This window comes from Piliocolobus tephrosceles, chromosome 16 (genome assembly GCF_002776525.5).
Source record: "Piliocolobus tephrosceles isolate RC106 chromosome 16, ASM277652v3, whole genome shotgun sequence".
NCBI classification, from domain to species: domain Eukaryota; kingdom Metazoa; phylum Chordata; class Mammalia; order Primates; family Cercopithecidae; genus Piliocolobus; species Piliocolobus tephrosceles.
In genome coordinates, this window is record NC_045449.1 from 318,582 (window position 1) to 340,211 (window position 21,630).

Below are 21,630 nucleotides of genomic sequence, written 5' to 3' on the forward strand. Positions count from 1 at the left end.
GGGCTGCTCCGTCCTCACCCACACGGGCTGCTCCGTCCTCACCCACATCCCACCGGTGTCTGATGCCCTGCTGCCACTTCCTACTCCTGCCGTCCCTGAGTCATCTGGTTTAGGAAGTGTCCTGAAGAGCCTACAGGTCCTGGGCTTTTAAGACCACATCGCCACAGGACCATCTGTTCTCCAGGCCTCATCCCCGCTCTTCCAAATAGCTGGAAACCAGAGGCAGATGCTCAGGGCTTCAGACGTTCCTCACCCAAAGTACAGTCTTTTGTTAAATGGAGCTTTTAAAAATCCATTTGCTGATTAGATTCAGTTACTACAACATCTGTTCAGAGTTCATTTAAAGTGGCAGAGTACAGAAAGCCAGAAAGGCTGATGTGGAAGGGAGGAACTGAGGGCTGTGCCTGACATTCCTGCTGAGAAGCAGAGCCCTGACATACACTGATTCACAGTGGCGACCACCTACCCTCCAAGCTTGACTGCATCTGATTACAAGAGAATCCCACAACAACAAGAAATTCATTTGTCGGCCGGGCGCGGTGGCTCAAGCCTGTAATCCCAGCACTTTGGGAGGCCGAGACGGGCGGATCACGAGGTCAGGAGATCGAGACCATCCTGGCTAACACGGTGAAACCCCGTCTCTACTAAAAATACAAAAAACTAGCCGGGCGAGGTGGCGGGCGCCTGTAGTCCCAGCTACTCCGGAGGCTGAGGCAGGAGAATGGCGTCAACCCGGGAGACGGAGCTTGCAGTGAGCTGAGATCCAGCCACTGCACTCCAGCCTGGGCAACAGAGCTAGACTCCGTCTCAAAAAAAAAAAAAAAAAAAAAAAAAAGAAATTCATTTGTCAGAAGGAATTCCTGAGCCCCAGTAACTATCCACAGACTTTCAACAATATGTGATGAGGCCAAAATCCAGTCCAGCCCAAGAAGGTGGACCGTGCTTTGAGGCTGGTGAGGACGGGACCTACCCTGTGCTTTCAAAACCAAAGCTTCTCGGAAAAAGAGATTGAATAACCAGCCCCTTTTGACAGAATCCCCGGGAAAGACACAAGGCATCACCTTGAGGATCATCTCAGCCCGGGTCATGCCTTTGACAACAATCTTGGTGTAGCTGGCGGGTGCCTTCCTCACCACCTGTGAGCCAATGGAGGGGAGATCGAGCAGGACCATCTTCAGCGAGTGGGTGTCCAGCAGCAGCTGTGGAGCAAAGCAGAGCATTACCAGCCCCTTCCAGCGACCCAGTGCTGAGTGGACCCAGGCCAATGAGTCATGTTTTTCTCATTACTCACGTAACACATTCTCGTTGCAAAAAATTTGGGAAATAAACAGAAATATACAAGAAAAAAGTTATGTATAATTCCCATTACCTAGGAAAAACGACATCAAGGAGCCAGCCTACGTGTACGTCTATAAAAAACTACATGGTGGGCCAGGAGCCATGGCTCCCACCTGTAATCCCAGCACTTCAGGAGGCCCAGGCAGCAGGATTGCTTGAGCTCAGGAGTTACAGACCAGCCTGGGCAACATGGCAAAAACCCCGCCTCTACAAAAAATGCAAAAATTAGCCAGGCGTGGTAGTGTGCACCTATGGTCCCAGCTACTGGGGAAGGCTGAGGTGGGTGGATCACTTAAGCCTGGGAGGTTGAGGCTGCAGGGAGTCAAGATTGTGCCACTGTAACTCTCCCAGCCTGGGTGAAAGAGGGAGACCCTGTCTCAAAAACAAATCACAACCCCTCCATAAAACTAAATCAGAATTATACTGTATGTATATACTATTTTATAACCTGTTTTTCTCACTTAATATATACAATTTTTATATTCTATTTTCCCATCTTTGTAGTCTTTAAAAAACAAATCATGGTTTTTAACTGCACTCTAGCCTGGGCCACACGGTGAGACCCTATCTCTAAAGAAGAAACGTGATTTTTAATGGTTCTGCACTACTCTGTGATGTGTGCGACTGTGTAAACTTTAAGATCTTTCCAATGGAATGGACCCATTTACACCTCTGCCAGCAGTGTAGACTGCACCCTTATCAGCACTGAAAACTAATCAAATCCTGATTATTCATTAGGCAAAAAAGAGCAACTCATTATCGTTGTACTTTGAATTTCTCTGGATGTTACTGAGGACGTAGGAGATTTACCCAAATGTAAACATTGTATCCTGGCAACAATCTACCTTTTCCTCTATTTGTTCTGGTTCTCTGGGATGCCAATTATCTAGAAGGACACCCATGGTCCTGAAAGCCCACTGACTGCTGGGAATGACATGAGGAACATTTTGTCACATTTAATCTGCGTAAGGCCTTACCTACCCTGGAGGTTATTTATTGTTCCTATTTTACGATGAGAAAAAGTCCCAGAGGATTAACAACTCGCCAGACTCATCTCATGCGACGGATGGGGAGAGACAAAAGGTGGACGGGAAGCTGGAATCCCATTTCCGGTTGCCAGGTAAACGTCCCTGGGTGGCGTCGAGCTCACACTGACTCCTGCTGACTGCCCTGCTCTGCTGCCGCTGTTGCTTTTGGCAACCAGGGAGCAGAGAAATGGCTGAAGCCAGAAGGTTGTACTCTGGCCTGTTGAGATGGCTTAGGAGAATGGAACCACATGGTCACCAAGCAGACAACGGCAGCAGTGGGGTGACAGCTCCCAATGCCACCACTAAACTCCAGTGATAACGGCCAAACTTATGTTCAGGGCAAGGCCTGTACTCTGCCACTGCCTGCTTCTTTGGGAAAGCCTTCTGTCATCCTATCTGGCAGGTGAGAAATGGGACTCTTCAGGCCCCGCGACACTTTGCATCCTCCAATTTCCCATTTACTTTGCTTTGGACAGAAGAACGAATGACTAAAGAGAAACTAAGTAATGAGAGATACTGTGAACTTAAGGGTTACGGCAATTATAATTTTGACAGTGGTAGAAACGTGGGGAAGGCGTCAGTGTTTCATGTGGAATACTTTAGATGTGGTAAGGAATTACACCAAGATCAGAGCAATTTCATGTGGTTCTGCGGCTAGTCAAAGGCCTGCGCCACACAGGTCATTCAACTGCAGCCAGCAAAGTGCAGGGCATTTTGGACCTTTCTGGATTTCCAGAGATGGAAATTCTTACTATCCCAGTGTCTGCTTTGTTGAAAAGGCCAAGGGCTCAGAGAAAATGGTATGTAAACCTCCAGGAGGGGGAATGGCACAGATTGCCCAAGCCCACATGAAAAGCCTGGCGTGAGCCCACTTCCCAGAACTACAGTGGAAATGACTGCTGCTCTTCCTCCGAGGAGCCCAGTACAAGCCTCTAAAGCATTCCAGGTGGATTAAATTCTTAGATATACAAAGAAAAACTTTAAGAAGAAAATATAGGGCGCGGTGGCTCACACCTGTAATCCCAGCACTTTAGGAGGTTGAGGCAGGTGGATCACCTGAGGTCAGGAGTTTGAGACCAGCCTGACCAACATGGAGAAACCTCGTCTCTACTAAAAATACAAAAATTAGCCGGGCGTGGTGGCGCATGCCTGTAATCCCAGCTACTCGGGAGGCTGAGGCAGGAGAATCGCTTGAACCTGGGAGGTTTGCACTACAGCCTGGGTGACAGGGCAAGACACTGTCTCAAAAAAAAAAAAAAAAGAAAGAAAGAAGAAGAAGAAAAAAATACAGAGATTATTTTCATTGCTTATGGGTGGAGAAGAATGTCAAACACGAGAAAAAAAGAACCACCTACCCTAAAATGAAAGCAGTCTGTATCAGAAGAAACAAACAAAGTAAAAGACAAGACACAAATCAGGAGAAGATATGTGCAACATTGACAAGGGAACGGGGTTCAGAACATGAAGATTCCTACACATCAACAGGAAAAGGACAAACTATCCCAACAGTGACACAACAGGCAAACAATACCAACACTGAATTCACAACAGGCAAACAATGCCAACACTGGATTCACAAAAGAGGAAACTCAAATGCCCGAAAGGCATATGAAATGACACGTCACCTGATTAGTAATTGGGAAATGCAAATTAAAGCCACAGATGTCCATAATACACCCATCAGAGTCAGAGGTAAACAGGTGATAAATCTAGCATGGGCACGGCCACACTGAAATGCAGACTCATGGTGAGAATAGAAGTTAGTGCAAGCACATTAGGGGAAATTTAGCAACATTTCCTTAGTTGGAGATGTATATAACCCGTAACACAGCATTTATACTTATATCCATTAGAGAAATTCTTGCCCACGTAAAAACGTTCCCTGCATCTGCTATTTATAAAAGTAAAAGTTTGGAAACAACCTACACGTCCATCAACAGTGGAATGAATGAACAAATGACAGCTCATTTGTCCAATGGAATGTGATGCTGAGGTTAAAATGAATGGATGCACACAGCATGCATCAACATGCATAAATCTCAGAAAATAGTAAGTTGGGCAAAAAAAGCAAGTGGGGAAATTATATGTCTAATGCCATTTATATAGTTTTAAAACATGCAAAACAAAATCATATATCATTTGTGAATATATACACACACAACATATCAAAACACATATGAGAATAAAATCAAAATCTGGACAGTGTTTACTTTGGGGCATGGGGGAAGGGATGGACAGGGTGGGGTTCATGGGGGCGGTCTTCAGCAATAACTGTAATGATTTACTTTACATAAAAGTGATCTAAAGCAGGCTGGGTGTGGCGGCTCATGCCTATAATCCCAGCATTTTGGGAAGCTGAGGCAGAGGGATCGCCTGAGGCCAGGGATTCAAGATTACCCTGGGCAACACAGTGAAACCTTGTCTACAAAAACAAAAATAAAAAAATTAGCCAGGTGCAGTGGCACACACTTGTAGTCTCAGCTACTTAGGAGGCTGAGGTGGGAAGATGGCGTAAGCCCAGGAATTCCAGGTTGCAGTGAGCTATGATGGCACCACTGCACTCCAGCCTGGGAGACAGAGTGGGACCCTGTCTCTTAAGAAAAGAAAGAAAAAAAAAAAAAAGGGCCAGGCGTGGTGTCTCACGCCTGTAATCCCAGAACTTTGGGAGGCCGAGGTGGGCGGATCACTTAAGGTCAGGAGTTTGAGACCAGCCTGGCCAACATGGTGAGACCCCGTCTCTACTAAAAACACAAAAATTAGCCGGACATGGTGGTGCACACCTGTAATCCCAGCTACTTGGGAGGCTGAGGCAGAAGAATTGCTTGAACTCGGGAGATGAAGGTTGCAGTGAGCTGAGATCGCACCATTGCACTCCAGACTGGGTAACACAGTGAGACAGTCTCAAAAAAAAAAAAAAAAAAAAAAGATGAAAAGCAAATGTGGAAACATGTTACATATTTTGCTGAGCCGGGTGGTTAGCTACTGTTTTTTACCTCATTTTCTGTACATTAATTAACTGGAATTTTTGTTTAAAGAATACCATTCAGGACTCAACTCTGTATTCCATGTAGCAAATTTTGAGAGCCTTGTCAAAATCAAAGCCATGTCTTAGTATTCATTTGTTGGTAGGAAAAAAAACCAGTCATGATATTTTAAAGCATATGGAGATATTTCCTACTTTTTCTACTTCCCAGAGATATATTATATGCATAAATAATTGTATAGTCTTAAGTGACAAGAAGGGTTTGAATGCACCAGACATAATTCTCTAGTGTCCCTCATATACAGGGAGATGTGACACTTTCATTCCCTGGCCAGTCACCATAAAATTCAGCTGAGAGGTGAAAACCCTGGTCTCAGGTTTTATGTAAAGCAAGGCAGTCAGAAAAGGCGGGAACGAGCCTGACAGATTTGGCGGCTCTCCGTGGGAAGTAAAGACAGAAAGGTCCCATTTATCATGAAAATCTGCTAGTTTTCATCTTTGAAATGTTGATAATTCATCTTCTTAGGCATGAGACATTGGGTAAGAGGTGGCTATTGCCAAATTCGTTTCTGCCTCAGCAATAACTTCTGGGGTGGTGGGGCCGGCTAAAGTTGCTGACAGGCTGCCGGGCTGCGAGGGTGGCCAGTATGCCATGCCCATGAACGCCGATCACACAGCAATGGAAATCTTTGAGAGGCGTTCTTTGCTTCTTAAGGAGCCTCCCACAATTCTTGGGGACATGATGACTATCAATAGTGATGAAAATATGAGTAAATAAGAAACAGGCCCACACTCCTAGAAGACAAAGAACCATGTGAACAAAACCACGTATGTGAACCATATTGGTCCCACCAGAGAAAGTTCTTCAGTGAGGTGGCACAGGGGAGAGAGCTCAGGCTGTCAGGAGGGATGGACCAAGGTGGACACATGTTCTATTTCTTTTTCTTTTTGAAAAAATTAGGTATAACTTTCACAGAGTACACAAACACCACGTATGCCGTTCGATCAACATTTAGACGCGTGCACACCCTGCTGCCTAACAGAAGACAGAGCACACTTCTGGCATCTCTGAAGCCTCCCTCATGCTCTCGTCCAGTCAATGCTCTCCTTTCCCTCCCAACAAACTCTCCTGCCCTCTATCACTGTAGCTTATTTCCTGCTCATGAACCTGCTGTGAACGTTCGTGCACACGTCTTTGGTGGTCATAAAGTCCTCATTTCTCTAAGGTGGAAGCTACTCAAGAGTGGAACTGCTGGATCATAGGGTAGGCATATGTTTGGCTAACGCCTAGGAGCTTTCCAACGTGGCCATGCTCACTTCCATTTCTACCACCACGTAGGAAAGTTCCAGCTGCTCCACATGCTTCCCAACACTTGGTATCATCAATCTTTTAAATTATTATTATTATAGACAGGGTCTTTCTCCGTCACCTGGGCTGGAGTGCAGTGGTGCGATCATAGCTCACTGCAACCTCAAACTCCTTGGCTCAACTGATCCTCCTGTCTCAGCTTCCCGAGTAGCTAGCACTACAGACATGTGCCACCACACTTGGCTAATTTTCAAATTGTTTTGTAGAGATGGGGTCTTGCTGTGTTGCCCAGGCTGATCTCAAACTGTTGAGCTCAAGCAATCTTCCTGCCACAGCCTCCCAAAGTGCTGGGATTATAGGCAAAAGCCACCACACCTGGCCAAGGCCTTAAGTACTCAAAATAACCAATCCTTTCTTTTATGGTTAGTGCTTTTAATGTTTTGTTTAAGGGATCTTTGCCTAACCCAAGGTCATAAAGATATTCTCTTATATTGTATCTTCCAGAAGCTTAATTGCCTTATTTTTTACAGCCATAATCCATCTGGAATTAATTTTCTAAAAATGAAGATATAATTCAAAAACCACAAAATGTACCTTTTGGAAGTGTACAATTCAGTGGTTTTTAAGGTCTATTCACGAGGTTGTGCAGTTGTCAGCATGATCTGGTTTCAGAACACGTTATCACCCCAGAAAGAAACCCTTACCCATTAGCAGCCATTCCCATCTCCCCTCCCTCAGCCTTTGCCAACCATTCATCTACTTTCTGTTTCACGGATGTGCCTGTTCTGGACATTCCATAAAAGCAGACTCACACAATAGGTGGCTTTTCCTGTCTGGCTTCTTTCGCTTAACATGGTTTCAAGACTCTTCATGCTGTAGCGTGAATGGGTACCTTATTCCTTTGAATGGCTGAGTAATATTCCCTTGTATGGATAGACCACATTTTGTTTATCATCAGCTGGTGGATATTTGAGTTATTTCTACTTTTTGGCTATTATAAATGGTGCTGCTATGAATATTTGTATACAAGTTTTTGTGTGAACACATTTTTTTTTTTTTTTTTTTTGAGACGGAGTCTTGCTCTGTCGCCCGGGCTGGAGTGCAGTGGCTGGATCTCAGCTCACTGCAAGCTCCGCCTCCTGGGTTTACGCCATTCTCCTGCCTCAGCCTCCCAAGCAGCTGGGACTACAGGAGCCCGCCACCTCGCCCAGCTAGTTTTTTGTATTTTTTAGTAGAGACGGGGTTTCACCGTGTTAGCTAGGATGGTCTCCATCTCCTGACCTCGTGATCCACCCGTCTCGGCCTCCCAAAGTGCTGGGATTACAGGCTTGAGCCACCGTGCCCGGCCGAACATATTTTTTTCAATTCTTTTTTTTTTGAGACAGTCTTACACTGTCACCCAGCCTGGAGGTACAGTGGCACAATCTCGGCTCACTGCAACCTCTGCCTCCCAGGTTCAAGCTATTCTCCTGCCTCAGCCTCCCGAGTAGCTGGGTTTACAAGTGCAAGCCACCGTGTCCGGCTAATTTTTATATTTTTAGTAGAGACGGGGTTTCACCATGTTGGCCAAGTTGGTCTCGAACTGCTGACCTCAGTTGATCTGCCTGCCTCGGCCTCCCAAAGTGCTGGGATTACAGGTGTGAGCCACCATGCCCTGCCTTTTTCAATTCGTTTGGGTATATATCTAGGAGCATAATTGCTGGGCCCTGTGGTAAGTCTATGTAAATGCCAAACTGTTTTCCAAAATGGCTGTACCGTTTTGCATGCCCACCAGCAATGTATGAATGTTCTAATTTCCCCAAATCCTCTTTGGATTGATTTTTTATATATGGTATGTGGCAAAGGTCAAGATAAATTTTTTTCCAATATGGATATCCAATTACCCAGCACTATTTCCTGAAAATGAAAAGACTCTCTTTCCTAAACTGAATGATGCCACTTTGGTCATAAATCAAGTGTCTACATATGTGTGGGTCTATTCCGCAGCTCAGATCTGCTCTGTTGGCCTATCTGTCCCTGGGGCCAGTGCCACACTACTCTAATTACAATACTATTACAATAAGTCTGGATACCCTGAGCTTTAACTCCTCTAATTCTGTTCTAAGATTATTTTAGCTGTTGTCTTCTGTATTTTCATCTAACTTTTAAAATCATCGTATCAATTCATACACACACACACACACACACCCCTCTGCTGGCATTCTACTGTATCTATAGATAAACTGATACAGTAATTAGGATTGAATTGTATCTACAGATTAATTTTGGAATAATCTACCGCTTCTTAAATTGTTATTCATTTTTTATTGGGCAGCCTCCTCAGCCACAGCAGGCTCACAAAGACTCCACATTTCTCTCTTTCTGAGTCTTTCTTATCAATGAACATCAGCTATCCTGTCATTTTAAAGGTCTTTGTGGATTCTGTGTCTTAATATTATACAGTTTTCTGTGTAGAAGACTTGTATATTTTTGATAGATTTACCCCTAGGTATTTAACGTTTCCTGATGTTATTGTAAATTATTTCATTTAAGGCTGGGAGCCATGCCTCATGCCTGGAATCACAGCACTTCGGGAGGCTGAAGAGGGTGGAGTATGAGACCAGCCTGGGCGACACAGGGAGGTAGACTCTGTATCTACCAAAAAAAAAAAAAAAAAAAAAAAAAAAAGCCAGGCGTGGTAGCACATTTCCTGTAGTCCCAGCTACTTGAGAAGTTGAGGCAGGAGGATGGCTTGAGTCCAGGAGTTGAGACTGCAGTGAGCTATGATTGTGCCACTGTACTCACTCCAGCCTGGGCAACAGAACAAAAAAAGAAAAAAGTATTTCACTAAAAAATGTTCATTTTTACATTGTTTGCTGCTGGTATATAGAAATATATTTTAAAACACTTTCCTTACAGCCAGCAACATTGCTAAATTTATATTCTTTTTTTTTTTTTTTTTTGAGATGCAGTCTCTGTCACCCAGGCTGGAGTGCAGTGGCGCAATTTCAGCTCATTGCAACCGCCCAGGTTCAAGCAATTCTCCTGCATCAGCCTCTCAAGTAGCTGGGATTACAGGCATGCGACACCTCACCTGGCTAATTTTTGTATTTTTAGTAGAGACAGGGTTTCACTGTGTTGGTCAGGCTGGTCTTGAACTCCTGAACTTGTGATCCGCCTGCCTCGGCCTCCCAAAGTGTTGGGATTAAGGGTGTGAGCCACTGTGCCCGGCCTGCTAAATTTATATTCTAACAGGTTATCTGTAGATCCTTTTAGATTTATCACTCATAATCACATATGCCATGAAAAATGACAGCTTAGTTTCCTCCTTTCTAACCTGTATATATTTTGTTTCTTTTAAAAATACTTTATGTTTTGCCTTGTTGTCCTAGCCAGGACTTCAACGACAACATGGGACAGAAATGGTGACGGCGGACATTCTTGTCTTATCCTTAATCTCAAGGGAGCAAAAAGCTTTCATAGGTGAACACAGCCATAAGACTAACTAATGACCCTGCAAATCAGGGATGAGCCCGCACATCAGGATGCTCTGAAGATCACAAACTAGCAAGAAGCATGATCCACATTGGTGTGGGTCAGTTCCACGTGCCCTTGCAACCGCTCGAGGACTCTGGGGCCCCAAGATAAGTAATTCACTTCATACAGTACTCAGAGAACAGAGAGCAGAAAAATGTCTCCCGTCGCAGTTTCAGCATAAGTATTAAAGCAAGACCTCCATTCAGGATCTGGCATCCTTGTGGCAAGGCAGACACAGCTGAGGTGGGGCTAAATCTTAGCTTCCAATGCCACAGATTTGTTGAAGTTTGGATGGCAGCCACTCCATGACTGGAGGCAGCGTCTCTCTGAGTCTGTGAACACGGCTGAGCTGACTTGATTCTGATGGTCCTGCTGCCTGAGTCAACACGCCCACAGCTACATGGCTACTTGCATTTCAAGACCCACACATCAGGGCAAATATAGGCCCAGCTAAACCTCAACTCAGGTGAGAATCCTTCAGGGGCCACGTTGCCCTGTAGTTCCCACCCATGCCCTCCCCAGTCGGGGCCTGTCAAGACCCACACTCCCTACCGCCCATCTGCACTGGCCCGGGGTCTGAGGAAGTAAAACTCCAGTTCCAGCAGATGGTTTTCTCATCCACACCTCAAAACGGAAGTAAACAGAGGATGTTGATTGTGGGTTTGTTAAAAAAATAACAATGGACGTAAGCACTGGATGAACTGGCATTTTTCTGAAGATACTGGCTTTGGGTCTGAGCTTACCATAATTATTAAAATACCTTTTTTTTTTTTCTTTTTGCAGGGAAGATGGCGTCTTACTCTGTTGTCCAGGCTTCAGTGCAGTGGCATGATCACAGCTCACTTCGGCCTGGGTTCAAAGAATCCTCCCACTTCAGCCTCCTGAGCAGCTGTCTGTAGGTGTAGACCATTGTGCCTAACTAATATTTTATTTTATTTTATTTTATTTTTTTTTTTTTGAGGCGGAGTCTCGCTCTGTCACCCGGACTGGAGTGCAGTGGCTGGATCTCAGCTCACTGCAAGCTCCGCCTCCCGGGTTGACGCCATTCTCCTGCCTCAGCCTCCCGAGTAGCTGGGACTACAGGCGCCCCGCCACCTCGCCCGGCTAGTTTTTGTATTTTTAGTAGAGACGGGGTTTCACCGTGTTAGCCAGGATGGTCTCGATCTCCTGACCTCGTGATCCACCCGTCTCGGCCTCCCAAAGTGCTGGGATTACAAGCTTGAGCCACCGCGCCCGGCCAATATTTTATTTTTTTGAGAGATGGGGTTGCACTATGTTGCCCAGGCTGGTCTTGAACTCCTGGCCTCAAGTGATCCTCCCATCTCAGCCTCCTGTCACTGGGATTTATTCTTTTTTTTTTTTTTTTTTGAGATGGAATCTTACTCTGTTGCCCAGGCTGGAGTGCAATGGTGTGATCTGGGCTCACTGCAAGCTCCACCTCCACCTTCAAGTGATTCTCCTGTCTCAGCCTCCCGAATAGCTGGGATTACAGGCATGCATCACCACACCTGGCTAATTTTTTTTTTTTTTTTAGATGGAGTTTTGTTCTTGTTGCCCAGGCTGGAGTGCAGTGGTGTGATCTCGGCTCACTGCAACCTCCACCTCCCAGGTAGAAGCGATTCTCCTGCCTCAGCCTCCCGAGTAGCTGGGATTACAGGCACCCACCACCACGCCCGGCTAATTTTTTGTATTATTAGTAGACACAGTATTCACCATGTTGGCCAGGCTGGTCTCAAACTCCTGACCTCAGATGATCTGCCCGCCTCGGCCTCCCAAAGTGCTGGGATGACAGGCCTGACCCACCACGCCTGGCCGGTATCCCAAGTTTTTCTTTAGTTTTTCTTTTTTTTTTTGGGATGGAGTCTCACTTTGTCACCCAGGCTGTAGTACAGTGGTGTGATATTGGCTCACTGCAACCTCCGCCTCCCAGGTTTAAGTGATTCTCCTGCCTCAGCCTCCCGAGTAGCTGAGATTACAGGTGCCTGCCACTATGCCCAGCTAATTTTTGTATTTTTAGTAGAGATGGGGTTTCACCATGTTGGCCAGGTTTGTCTCAAACTCCTGACCCCAGGTGATCCGCCCGCCCAGGCCTCCTGAAGTGCTGGGGTTACAGCATGAGCCGCCATGCCCAGCTACCTCTTCTTATTGGAGTGTGAGCACTAGGAGCAGGGCCCTTTCTGTGGTGCTTGCTGTGTTATACCCTGCACCCAGAACTTAGTAGGCATTCAAACAAAATTTTTAAAAATAAATGGAAGAATGAATTAAGAAACCTTCCGGGTAAGTCATCATACTGTCCCCAAACAGGGGACATCATCAATTTTATTCCTGCCGCGTAGATCTGGACTATAAGAATATGTGCTTGATCTACAACAAAAGCTGCAAACGCCTGGTACTGAGTCCACTCACCTGCTCTGCCCCCACCATGCTGATGGGCTTGCACTTGAAGAGGTGGGTGATGAATTTGGGAATGAAGGAGCTGTGGATAAAAAAGAAGTGACAAATTAGGCTTATTCTTTCTTGAGGAAACAAATGCAAAAACTTTTTTTAAGGTTCCACGTATCTCCATGATAAAACCTCTTTTAATGAAGAATGGAAGTGGCCTCCACTGTCACCCACCAGCACCCATGACCTTATTTTTCTTCTGAGCGAAGCCCTGGTTTTTGGGTTTGTTTAGTGACATGAGGCCCTGGCAGGCCTGGGGAAACCGCATCCATCCTAGACCTCCAGCGAACTCTAACTATTCTCAGCCGGTCAGAGCACAGCATTCCTTTGGTGACTACTTTGTGTCCTGAGAGGGGATACGATCGAAGCTGGCCCAATCAGACTGGATGAAAGGACTACAGGCACCACACCTGGTTAATTTTTAATTCTTTTGTAGAGGCAGGATTTCGTTATGTTGCCCAGGCTGGGCTCAAACTCCTGGCTTCAAGTAGTCCTCCTCCCTCAGGCTCCAGAAGTGCTGGGATTACAGGCTTGAGTCACTGAGCCTGGCCAGGCTTCCCTGATTCTTCATTCTCCGTCTCCAGCCTCATCCTGCTAAGCCCTGGCCTCCCTAAGCTTCAACCCAACCGAGCTGCTTGCAGATCCCAGGATTCTGGGGCTATTTAATGCCTACACTGCTCCCTCGCCTGGACTGCCTTTCCTAGAAGGGTCAGTACACACGCACCTCTCAGATCCTGTTCAACGGCGTCTCTAGAAAGCCTTTCTTCCATTGCCTTCGCCGTACTCTCCATGGAGTCCGCAGGCCTCCACCCTCACATCTAACCTACTTCATTATGCTCATTTGCTTACGGGTCCATTTTGCCTCACCTGACTGTTAAGGCAAATGAAGATGGGGGCCATGTTTATCAGGCCAAAGCATTTAACGCTGGGTCTGAGACACAGGAGACGCTCAAGTGAACGCATATTGAATCAATCATACATTTTTTTTTTTTTGAGACAGAGTGTTGCTCTGTCACCCAGGCTGGAGTGCAGTGGCGCAATCTCGGCTCACTGCAAGCTCCGCCTCCCGGGTTCAAGCCATTCTCGTGCCTCAGCCTCCTCAGTCGCTGGGATTACAGGCGCCCACCACACCTGGCTAATTTTTGTATTTTTAGTAGAGAAGGGGTTTCACCATGTTGGCCAGGCTGGTCTCGAACTTCTGGCCTCAAGTGATCCGCTTGCCTTGGCCCCGCAAAGCGCTGGGATGACAGGCGTGAGCCGCCGCGCCCGGCCACCTACCACGTTCTGAATGTCAGCTTGGTATCAGCACTTTACTAGGAAGTTACTATGTGGTTTCTCATTTTACCCTCCCAACCACTACTGTGAGATTTGTCTCATCATCTCCTTGATGAATGGAGGAGGATCAGCTCCGTGGATGAGGGAAGCTGCTTGTGGTTCAACTGCAGTTTCCACCAGGCTGTGGATTCTGATGTCTCAGTAGGAAAGGCTGCTATTGCTTAGACAGCAAACAGAGGTAAAAGGAAACATCGATGGTTGTGCATGGGTGGGGTAGAAAGGAAGCTAAGGGAGAGGAAACTGGAGTCTGGAGATCGGATCTGGAGGTGACTTGTGATCAGGAAGGAGAATAAACAAGGGGCTATTTGGAAAGAATTCCTCAGTGCTGGAAACCAGAGCCAGACAAGTAATGTGAGACTGAACTCATGACCAATGGCAACTGTGCACACAATGGTTTGTAACCTAAATTGCTTCACATTAGAACATGCTCTGGGCTGGGTACAGCAGCTCATGCCTAGAATCCTAGCACTCTGAGAGGCCGAGGCAGGCGGACTGCTTGAGCCCAGGAGTTTGAGACCAGCCTAGGCAACATGGCAAAATCTCATCTCTACACAAAACAGAAAAATTAGCTAGGTGGGGTGCCAAGCACCTGTAATCCCAGCTATTCAGGAGGCTGACGTGGGAGAATCACCTAAGCCCAGGAGATGGGGGCTGCAGTGAGCTGTGATCGCGCCACTGCACTCCAGCCTGGGTAACAGAGTGAGACCCTGTATTGAAAAGAAAAAAAAAAAGCTTTGGCTGTGCCCCTGAACTGGCTGTCTATACTACTCTACAGGTGGGGTGGGGGAATATGAGGACCTGACACACGTCCTGTGGGAAGAAGACCAAGCAGTGTGCTGGGCAACTGCCAAGGTCTCTGGGCCATCAGGGCGGTGGTGGCTGCTGCCCTTGGCCAGGGAAGGGTCTCCTCACAAGCCCACCTCTGTTAAGCAGGATTTTACCAAGATGAGAAGGCACCATGGATGAAAACAGAAAACCACTTCCTAGATCCCAGGCTGAACGATTCCAGATGTGAGGACGGGCATCCAATTCCCCGTGCACTCAACCTGGGCTTAGCAATGAAACTCAAGGGCTCTGAGAGAATGTGAGGCTGGTGCTGGGAGACGCTGAGACTGGCTAAGTCAACCAGCTCCTCCTTCACTTAACGTATCAGCTCAATGATATGACTGAGAAGGGAGACGCTGGGACTGGCTAAGTCAACCGACTCCTCCTTCACTTAACAGAAACTCAATCAGACCCCGGAGCAGCCACCCTGGAGATTTTCAGTCACAGTAAATTTTTACAGAGACGCTGCTTCCTCCAGCAGTTATGGGGAGTGTCACAATGTGATTTATCAGCAGCGCTTCTTACACACTAATGGGCACCCAGGGAGTGAGGGAATTCCACCTCCTGGTCCATCTGCCATCTGCAAACAGTAATGCCTCCCTGGAGAGTCCACTCTATACTTTCTTGACAAACTAGAAAGTAAAGCTGACACCACAAGCTGCTCCATAATTGTTAGTCCTGAGGGGTTCATTTGTGAGGCAGAGGGAAACCAGGAGAGATTTGGGGAAGACAGAAACTTGGAGTCCTGAATCGCCAGCTGGGGCCTCGATGGGAACAACCCAGATACAGTAGCTTGGCCTGGGCTGACCCTCCTGAAGCCCTTCCCTGAGAAGTCTGCCAAAATGCTTGCTTGATAACTGGTCAGAGGAGACACTGACCCTCAACACCGCCTGGTAGCACGGGAAAGGGTGCTAAGCCAGATGGTGATCGGCAAAGGACCAAACTATTTCCTCGCTTCAAAACTCAGGGCAGAAATGGCCACACCCGAGGACACGGCAGGAAGACGCCGGCTCAGGGCGCACTCACCTGCCTCGGCCATGGAGCTCCCTGACTTGGGCATCCCAATTTCTAGTGCCTGCCTCGGAACAAGAGTGTGTCCAAGTATTAACAGATAAATTCTAGCAGCCATGGTAAAAAATACCAGGGGGAGGGAGGGGAAGAAGGCTCAAAAGAAACAGAACTGATGGCTCCTACCCTTAAGAGGCATTTATAAGCCACTCAGAGAAACAGAATGCATACAGGGAATCCCTGAAAAAGAATTTTAATCATCCAATCCTAGGCAAGCGGTGTGCATGCCTGCACAGTTCAAAACAACAGTAGGCCCCGTTCACTTCTGTTTGCCTTGACGTGGCTGGGAACTGTACTGCTGGTACTGTTGCCTATGACTTTAAGTAGTAGATTTCGTTTTACTAGTAAGCTTCTTTTGTGTACAAATTAAAATTAGTACTGCAGGCACCAGAACGAACCCCAGCTGGGTAGTGGGGACACCCAAACTGTGAGGATGCTGGTGGCAAGTATGGTATTAAAATTAGTACTGCTGGCACCAGAAAGAACCCTAGCTGGATGGTGCAGACACTCAAATTGTGAGGATGCTGGTGGCAAGTATGGTTTTAAAAACAACCCAGTTGAGTGTGACACTGAAATGGCGGCCACACGTCACTGTCCATTTGTCCAGACCCAGGGAAGGTCCAGCACGACGTCACGGAGTCCGGGTGACAATGCCGTGTCGATACAGGTTCATCTACCGTAACGAATGTGCCACTTTGTGTGTGGGGTGTCGGTGATGGGAAGACTGTGCATGTGTGGGGGTCACGTACACGGGAAAGCTCGGAACTTTCTGCTCAATTTGGCTATGAACCTACAACTGTTCTAAAACATAAAGTCTATTAAAAGAGAAAAAAAAAAAAAGAGCCCAGAGATGAGAATGCCCAGGACTCACTTTGCAAATTTAATGCAGAACTGAGTGAAGTACTTGCGTGTGGAGGCCAGGTTGTCACGGATGATGGGGACGTTCTGCTTGATGTGCAGGATGACAGAGGTGACGTAGGGGCTCTGGTCCCCAACGTGCTCCACGTTCTGCCACTGCATCTGTAAGGGAGAAAGGACGAGGTGCTGAATCCCTCGCGGGAGAACGGTGTCGCCTGTTGCTGGGGAAGGGAGGGGCTGGAGTGGAAATCAGGTCCCAGCTTTGATATCTCAGGAATCAGGTGCTTTTGTCCTGGGGGAATTTCTTTTTTTTTTTTTTTTTGAGATGGAGTCTTGCTCTGCCACCCGGGCTGGAGTGCAGTGGCCGGATCTCAGCTCACTGCAAGCTCCGCCTCCCGGGTTCACGCCATTCTCCTGCCTCAGCCTCCGGAGTAGCTGGGACTACAGACGCCCGCCACCTTGCCCGGCTAGTTTTTTGTATTTTTAGTAGAGACGGGGTTTCACCGTGTTAGCCAGGATGGTCTCGATCTCCTGACCTCGTGATCCACCCGTCTCGGCCTCCCAAAGTGCTGGGATTACAGGCTTGAGCCAATCCTGGGGGAATTTCTTATGTGTTCGTAGGGACTGACACTCAGGACAAAACCAAGTGTGTCCAGTGGACCCGACAGTGAGGTTGACCCAGGCCCTTTCCTTTTCCTGCCTTGTCCCCACCATGCCTGAAACAGCCTTCCCTTCCCAGCTAAGCTACCCACTCGTAAAGGATCCTGTTCTCCTGCCGAGTGCCCCACAGCAGGGGACTGCAGCAGGACAGGGAGGAACAGCCACTCCCAAGCTGACTGGCAGCCTGGGAGATGAGAGCGGCGGCTGGGCTGAATGGCATGAAACCCAGAGGGGAATTCACAGACCCCTTTCTCTCCGGTCAGCTGGGAGGAGTTTGGGATTCTTTAACACAGAAAACTAGAAATGACGTGACGTGTGGGGATGAAGTTACTGGGAAGAGGTGCAGATGAGATAAGATCGTGAAACTGAGTGGCAGGTACATGAGGCTGACCATATTGTTTCCTCTGCTTTTGAATATATTCCATAATAAAACACTTGAAGAGGTATGCGTGTAGAATCTTACACTCCTAAAACTACGGATCATGTCAGGATTTCAGTAAGGAGAAGGGAAACAGAATCTCTGGCAAAGACTCGGGTGGACCAGAGGGTAAGACAGAAACATGGGGAACAGGGCAGGAGTCAGGCGCAGGGGGGAACACTGCTGAGAGCACCAAGGTGGTCCCTGAACAGGCTGTGAACAAAACTGACAGACCTGCTTCAACCTGAGCCCTAACGGCAGGCTCTGGAAAACACCTACAGCAAACTGGCTGGATTCCTGGGCTACGTGGCACTTGGCAGCACTGAGTCCTGGGAACAGAAGGAGGCAGTGCTGCAGTGTGCCATCCCTAGAGGCGGCATGCAGGAGATGGGCGCAGCACCAGCTCCCAGTCTGCCCCAGGCTGGCAGGGAAGGGCACGCTAATCCCGAAGAGTGGGAATGGTCTGGAGGGTTCTGCTGAGTCAGCCTCTCACAGTGGAGCTGGACGGTCTGTTAAAGAGATCCTAAGCCAAACACAAACCATATAAAATGTTCATAGAAGGAGGTTAGTAGTTCTGAGGCCCCAGTGTCTCTGGCAAGAAAACACTATTTTTATAGAGCTCCTGGGGAAAGGAAAAATTCAATACTGAGAGAGCTTGTTTAAAAGAATCACATCGCACGTGGATGGGTCCCCAGCCATGGGAAGCTCAAATGACTCCTAATGCTTTTTCAAATCAGTGGATATTTGTATTCTAAAAGCTTTAGGGATGTGTACACACAGAACCACAGGAAAGCAGGAAGGGACCTCCACCTTCATTTCACAGATAAGAAAACCAAGGCCCAGAGACGTGGAGAGTCTTACGCAAGGCTTCATAACCAGGCTCCACACAGGAAAAAGAGCTCACATTTATTACTGGGAAAAAACAGAAACCAACAATGAAGAAACAGTAGAAAGGTCTAATATGACCTGACTTAATATTCTAATGTTTTGGTTACATGAAATGTTTTCCTCATTATCTTTTATCTTACGCAAGAGGCTTCTTTTTCCATTTGATTCTGAAGATTTGACCCATCCAAACAATGAGCATCCTAGGTGATTTTAAATGAGCTCACAGGGTGAGGCCAAAATTCAGGTGCTGTCAGCGTTTCCTGGGCTCTGCAGCAGGACTCGGAGCAGAATGCTCTGGGGAGACACAGCGACCTGGGAGGGTTTGACGCCCCAAAGCCCATTGACGCAACGCTCTTCCACAGAAATTACTATTACTTTCCAGGCTGGCAGCTTTGTGTATTTCAAAATCTCAAAACAGTTTATCAGCAATGATCGAAACATGACAGTCCTCCATGAAAGGAGGTGGTGACGTGCTCAGTCACCAGTTACAAAGTGACTCTGAAGCAAGACCGAGCAGGGGCCGGGATTTCTTCCACTTCCACGGGTTATTCCGCACGCTCCTCACCTAGCTCCTCGATAATCGCTGGCCAGGTCGGTGTGTGCCCACATTTGGAAACACGTGGAAAGAGCTGATTTGCTTTAATACTCTGGCCAGTCACGACTCCATCAGTCAAGTTAAAAGAAGTATTAGCAAAAGCCAAATGGATTCATGATTTTAAACTTAAGTCAGCTCAGTGAACTAAGAAAGGGATTTAAAGTACTAGAAAACAATAAAAGGTGACCTTATTTTTAAAATATGTGGCACACACCTACAGTCTCAGCGAGGGAGGCTGAGGCCGGAGGGTCACTGGAGCCCAGAAGGTTGAGGTTGCAGGGAGCTGCGATTCTACCGCTGCACTCCAGCCTCAGACGTCTGATGCTCGCCGTCATCCACCATGGATGACTGAAGGTTTGGGTCACAGCCTGAACTGCTACTGCCTGAGACAGCTACATTGAGACCGAACTTTGCAGGTCACTGTGCCCGGCCCTAAACATACATCATCTCATTTACTATTCATACATGATCTCACTTCGTTCTCACAGCAACCTTGTAGAGGAGGAAATTAAAAAGGCTCAAAGAGATTTGGTATCTTGCACAAAATTGCACAGCTGGGACAACCAGGTCTATCCAAAGCCCAAACCCCACACCAAGGTGCTTGCTAGACAACTTCCCCCCAGACCCACCCCCACCCCCCGCCCCACCGCCTTTGCCTGCAAAAAAGAATAAAAGCACTTAAGTAGGCCTTCGTTCAAGGTAAGGCCTGTTTCTCAAGGAGAAGCTAATGAAACACAGTGATCAAGCAAAGGACTCTTTCTTTCTTTTTTATTTTGAGACAGAGTCTCTGTTGCCCAGGCTGGAGTGCAGTGGTACAATCATAGTTCATGGCAGCCTTGACTTCCTGGGCTCCAGCAATCCTCCCAGCTCTGCCTCCCAAGTAGCTAGGACCACAGGTGTACACTACCATGCCCAGCTAATTACAAAAAAACTTTTTTTTTTTTTAACTTTCTGTAGAGACGGGGGTCTCACCGTGTTGCCCAGATTGGTCTTGAACTCCCTGGTTCAAGCAATCCTCCTGCCTCAGCCTCCCAGTCTTAGGATTACAGGCGTGAGCTACCACGCCCGGCCCAAAGAACTCTTTCAAAAAAGGAAACAAACAGTGCCTTGCGTTGGAAGAACAAACATCATGAAAAGCCATCAGTAGAAATAAGACCTCAACTTTTGCAGGTAAACTTTTCATTGGACATTTATAAGTCACCCCTCTACACTTAAAATTGTTTCTTGTTGTGCTTTTTGTTTAGGGGGCTTGGGTAGAGTTGAATACAAATAGCGTTCAACTGGTACTATCTACACAAGACAATTTGAAGACATAAAAATGATAAGCGCCTCTGGGACTCAGTCTAACCACCACAGGAAGAGACTGCGGGGCCCAGAGTGTACCCAGAGCCCGGCTTCCGCTGCCTGGGCAGGAAGTGTGTGCTCTGTGTGACACTCCACGGCGGGGCTGGGGGGCCAGCACTCTTTCTAGAGAGAGCCTACTGTAGCAGGAACTTTGATCAGAGAACAGCGCTCCACAACTAGCTTCAATGGATCTCGTTTTTTCCTATTGCCATACGAAGCTTGGAAAGAGGTTTCTTAAAAATCTGAATACTTAAAATTCCTACTTCTTCCCTGGATTAGAGAGACACAGAGCATAGACTCAGTCAGTTGGGCTCTGGGAGCATTTCAGGCAACTGAAGTCTCATATTATAATTGAGACTGCCGGGGTGTTGGCCTCAAGCAGTAGACTTTACTCAGGCACGCACCTACACGCTCACTCTCACTCTGACGCCTGGTGGGCTCCTTTCACTCCCGCAGCATCAGTTATATTTATAGGTACCTTTGGCAAGCGCAGCACGGCACTGAGCACTGGGTGGGGACCAAAGAGGTGAAGGAACCTTTATCAAGCACCTACCACACACCAGGCACTGAAAGAACCTTTATCAAGCACCTATTACGCACGGGGCACTGAAGGAACGTTTATTGAACACCTACTACGCACCGGGCGCTGAGGGAACGTTTATCAAGCACCTACTATGCACCCAGCGCTGAGGGAACGTTTATCAAGCACCTACTATGCACCCGGCGCTGAGGGAACGTTTATCAAGCACCTACTACGCACCCGGCGCTGAGGGAACGTTTATCAAGCACCTACTACGCACCTGGCCCTGAGGGAACGTTTATCAAGCACCTACTACGCACCGGGCACTTAAGAAACGTTTATCAAGCATCTACTACACACCAGGCACTGAGGGAACGTTTATCAAGTACCTACTACACACCCGGCGCTGAAGGAATGTTAATAAAGCACCTACTACGCACCCAGCACTGAAGGAATGTTTATCAAGCACCTACTATGCACCCGGCGCTGAGGGAACGTTTATC

General features: G+C 47.4%; 1 protein-coding gene across 5 annotated transcripts in view; it reads right to left on the reverse strand.

Annotated features, from left to right (window-relative positions):
* VPS53 (VPS53 subunit of GARP complex) overlaps positions 1 to 21,630 on the reverse strand; it is a 171,721-nt gene that overhangs the window by 3,380 nt on the left and 146,711 nt on the right. For 4 of the 5 annotated variants that reach the window (XM_023193352.2, XM_023193353.2, XM_023193356.1 and 1 more), the window contains 3 exons: positions 16,716 to 16,864; positions 12,581 to 12,650; positions 1,062 to 1,199 (listed from right to left, as the gene is read on the reverse strand). In XM_023193352.2, the coding sequence (XP_023049120.1) occupies positions 1,062 to 1,199; positions 12,581 to 12,650; positions 16,716 to 16,864 (357 nt within the window). Of the gene's footprint in view, positions 1 to 12; positions 210 to 1,061; positions 1,200 to 12,580; positions 12,651 to 16,715; positions 16,865 to 21,630 lie in introns of those variants that run through there. The other variant, XM_023193354.3, reaches the window with a different exon arrangement.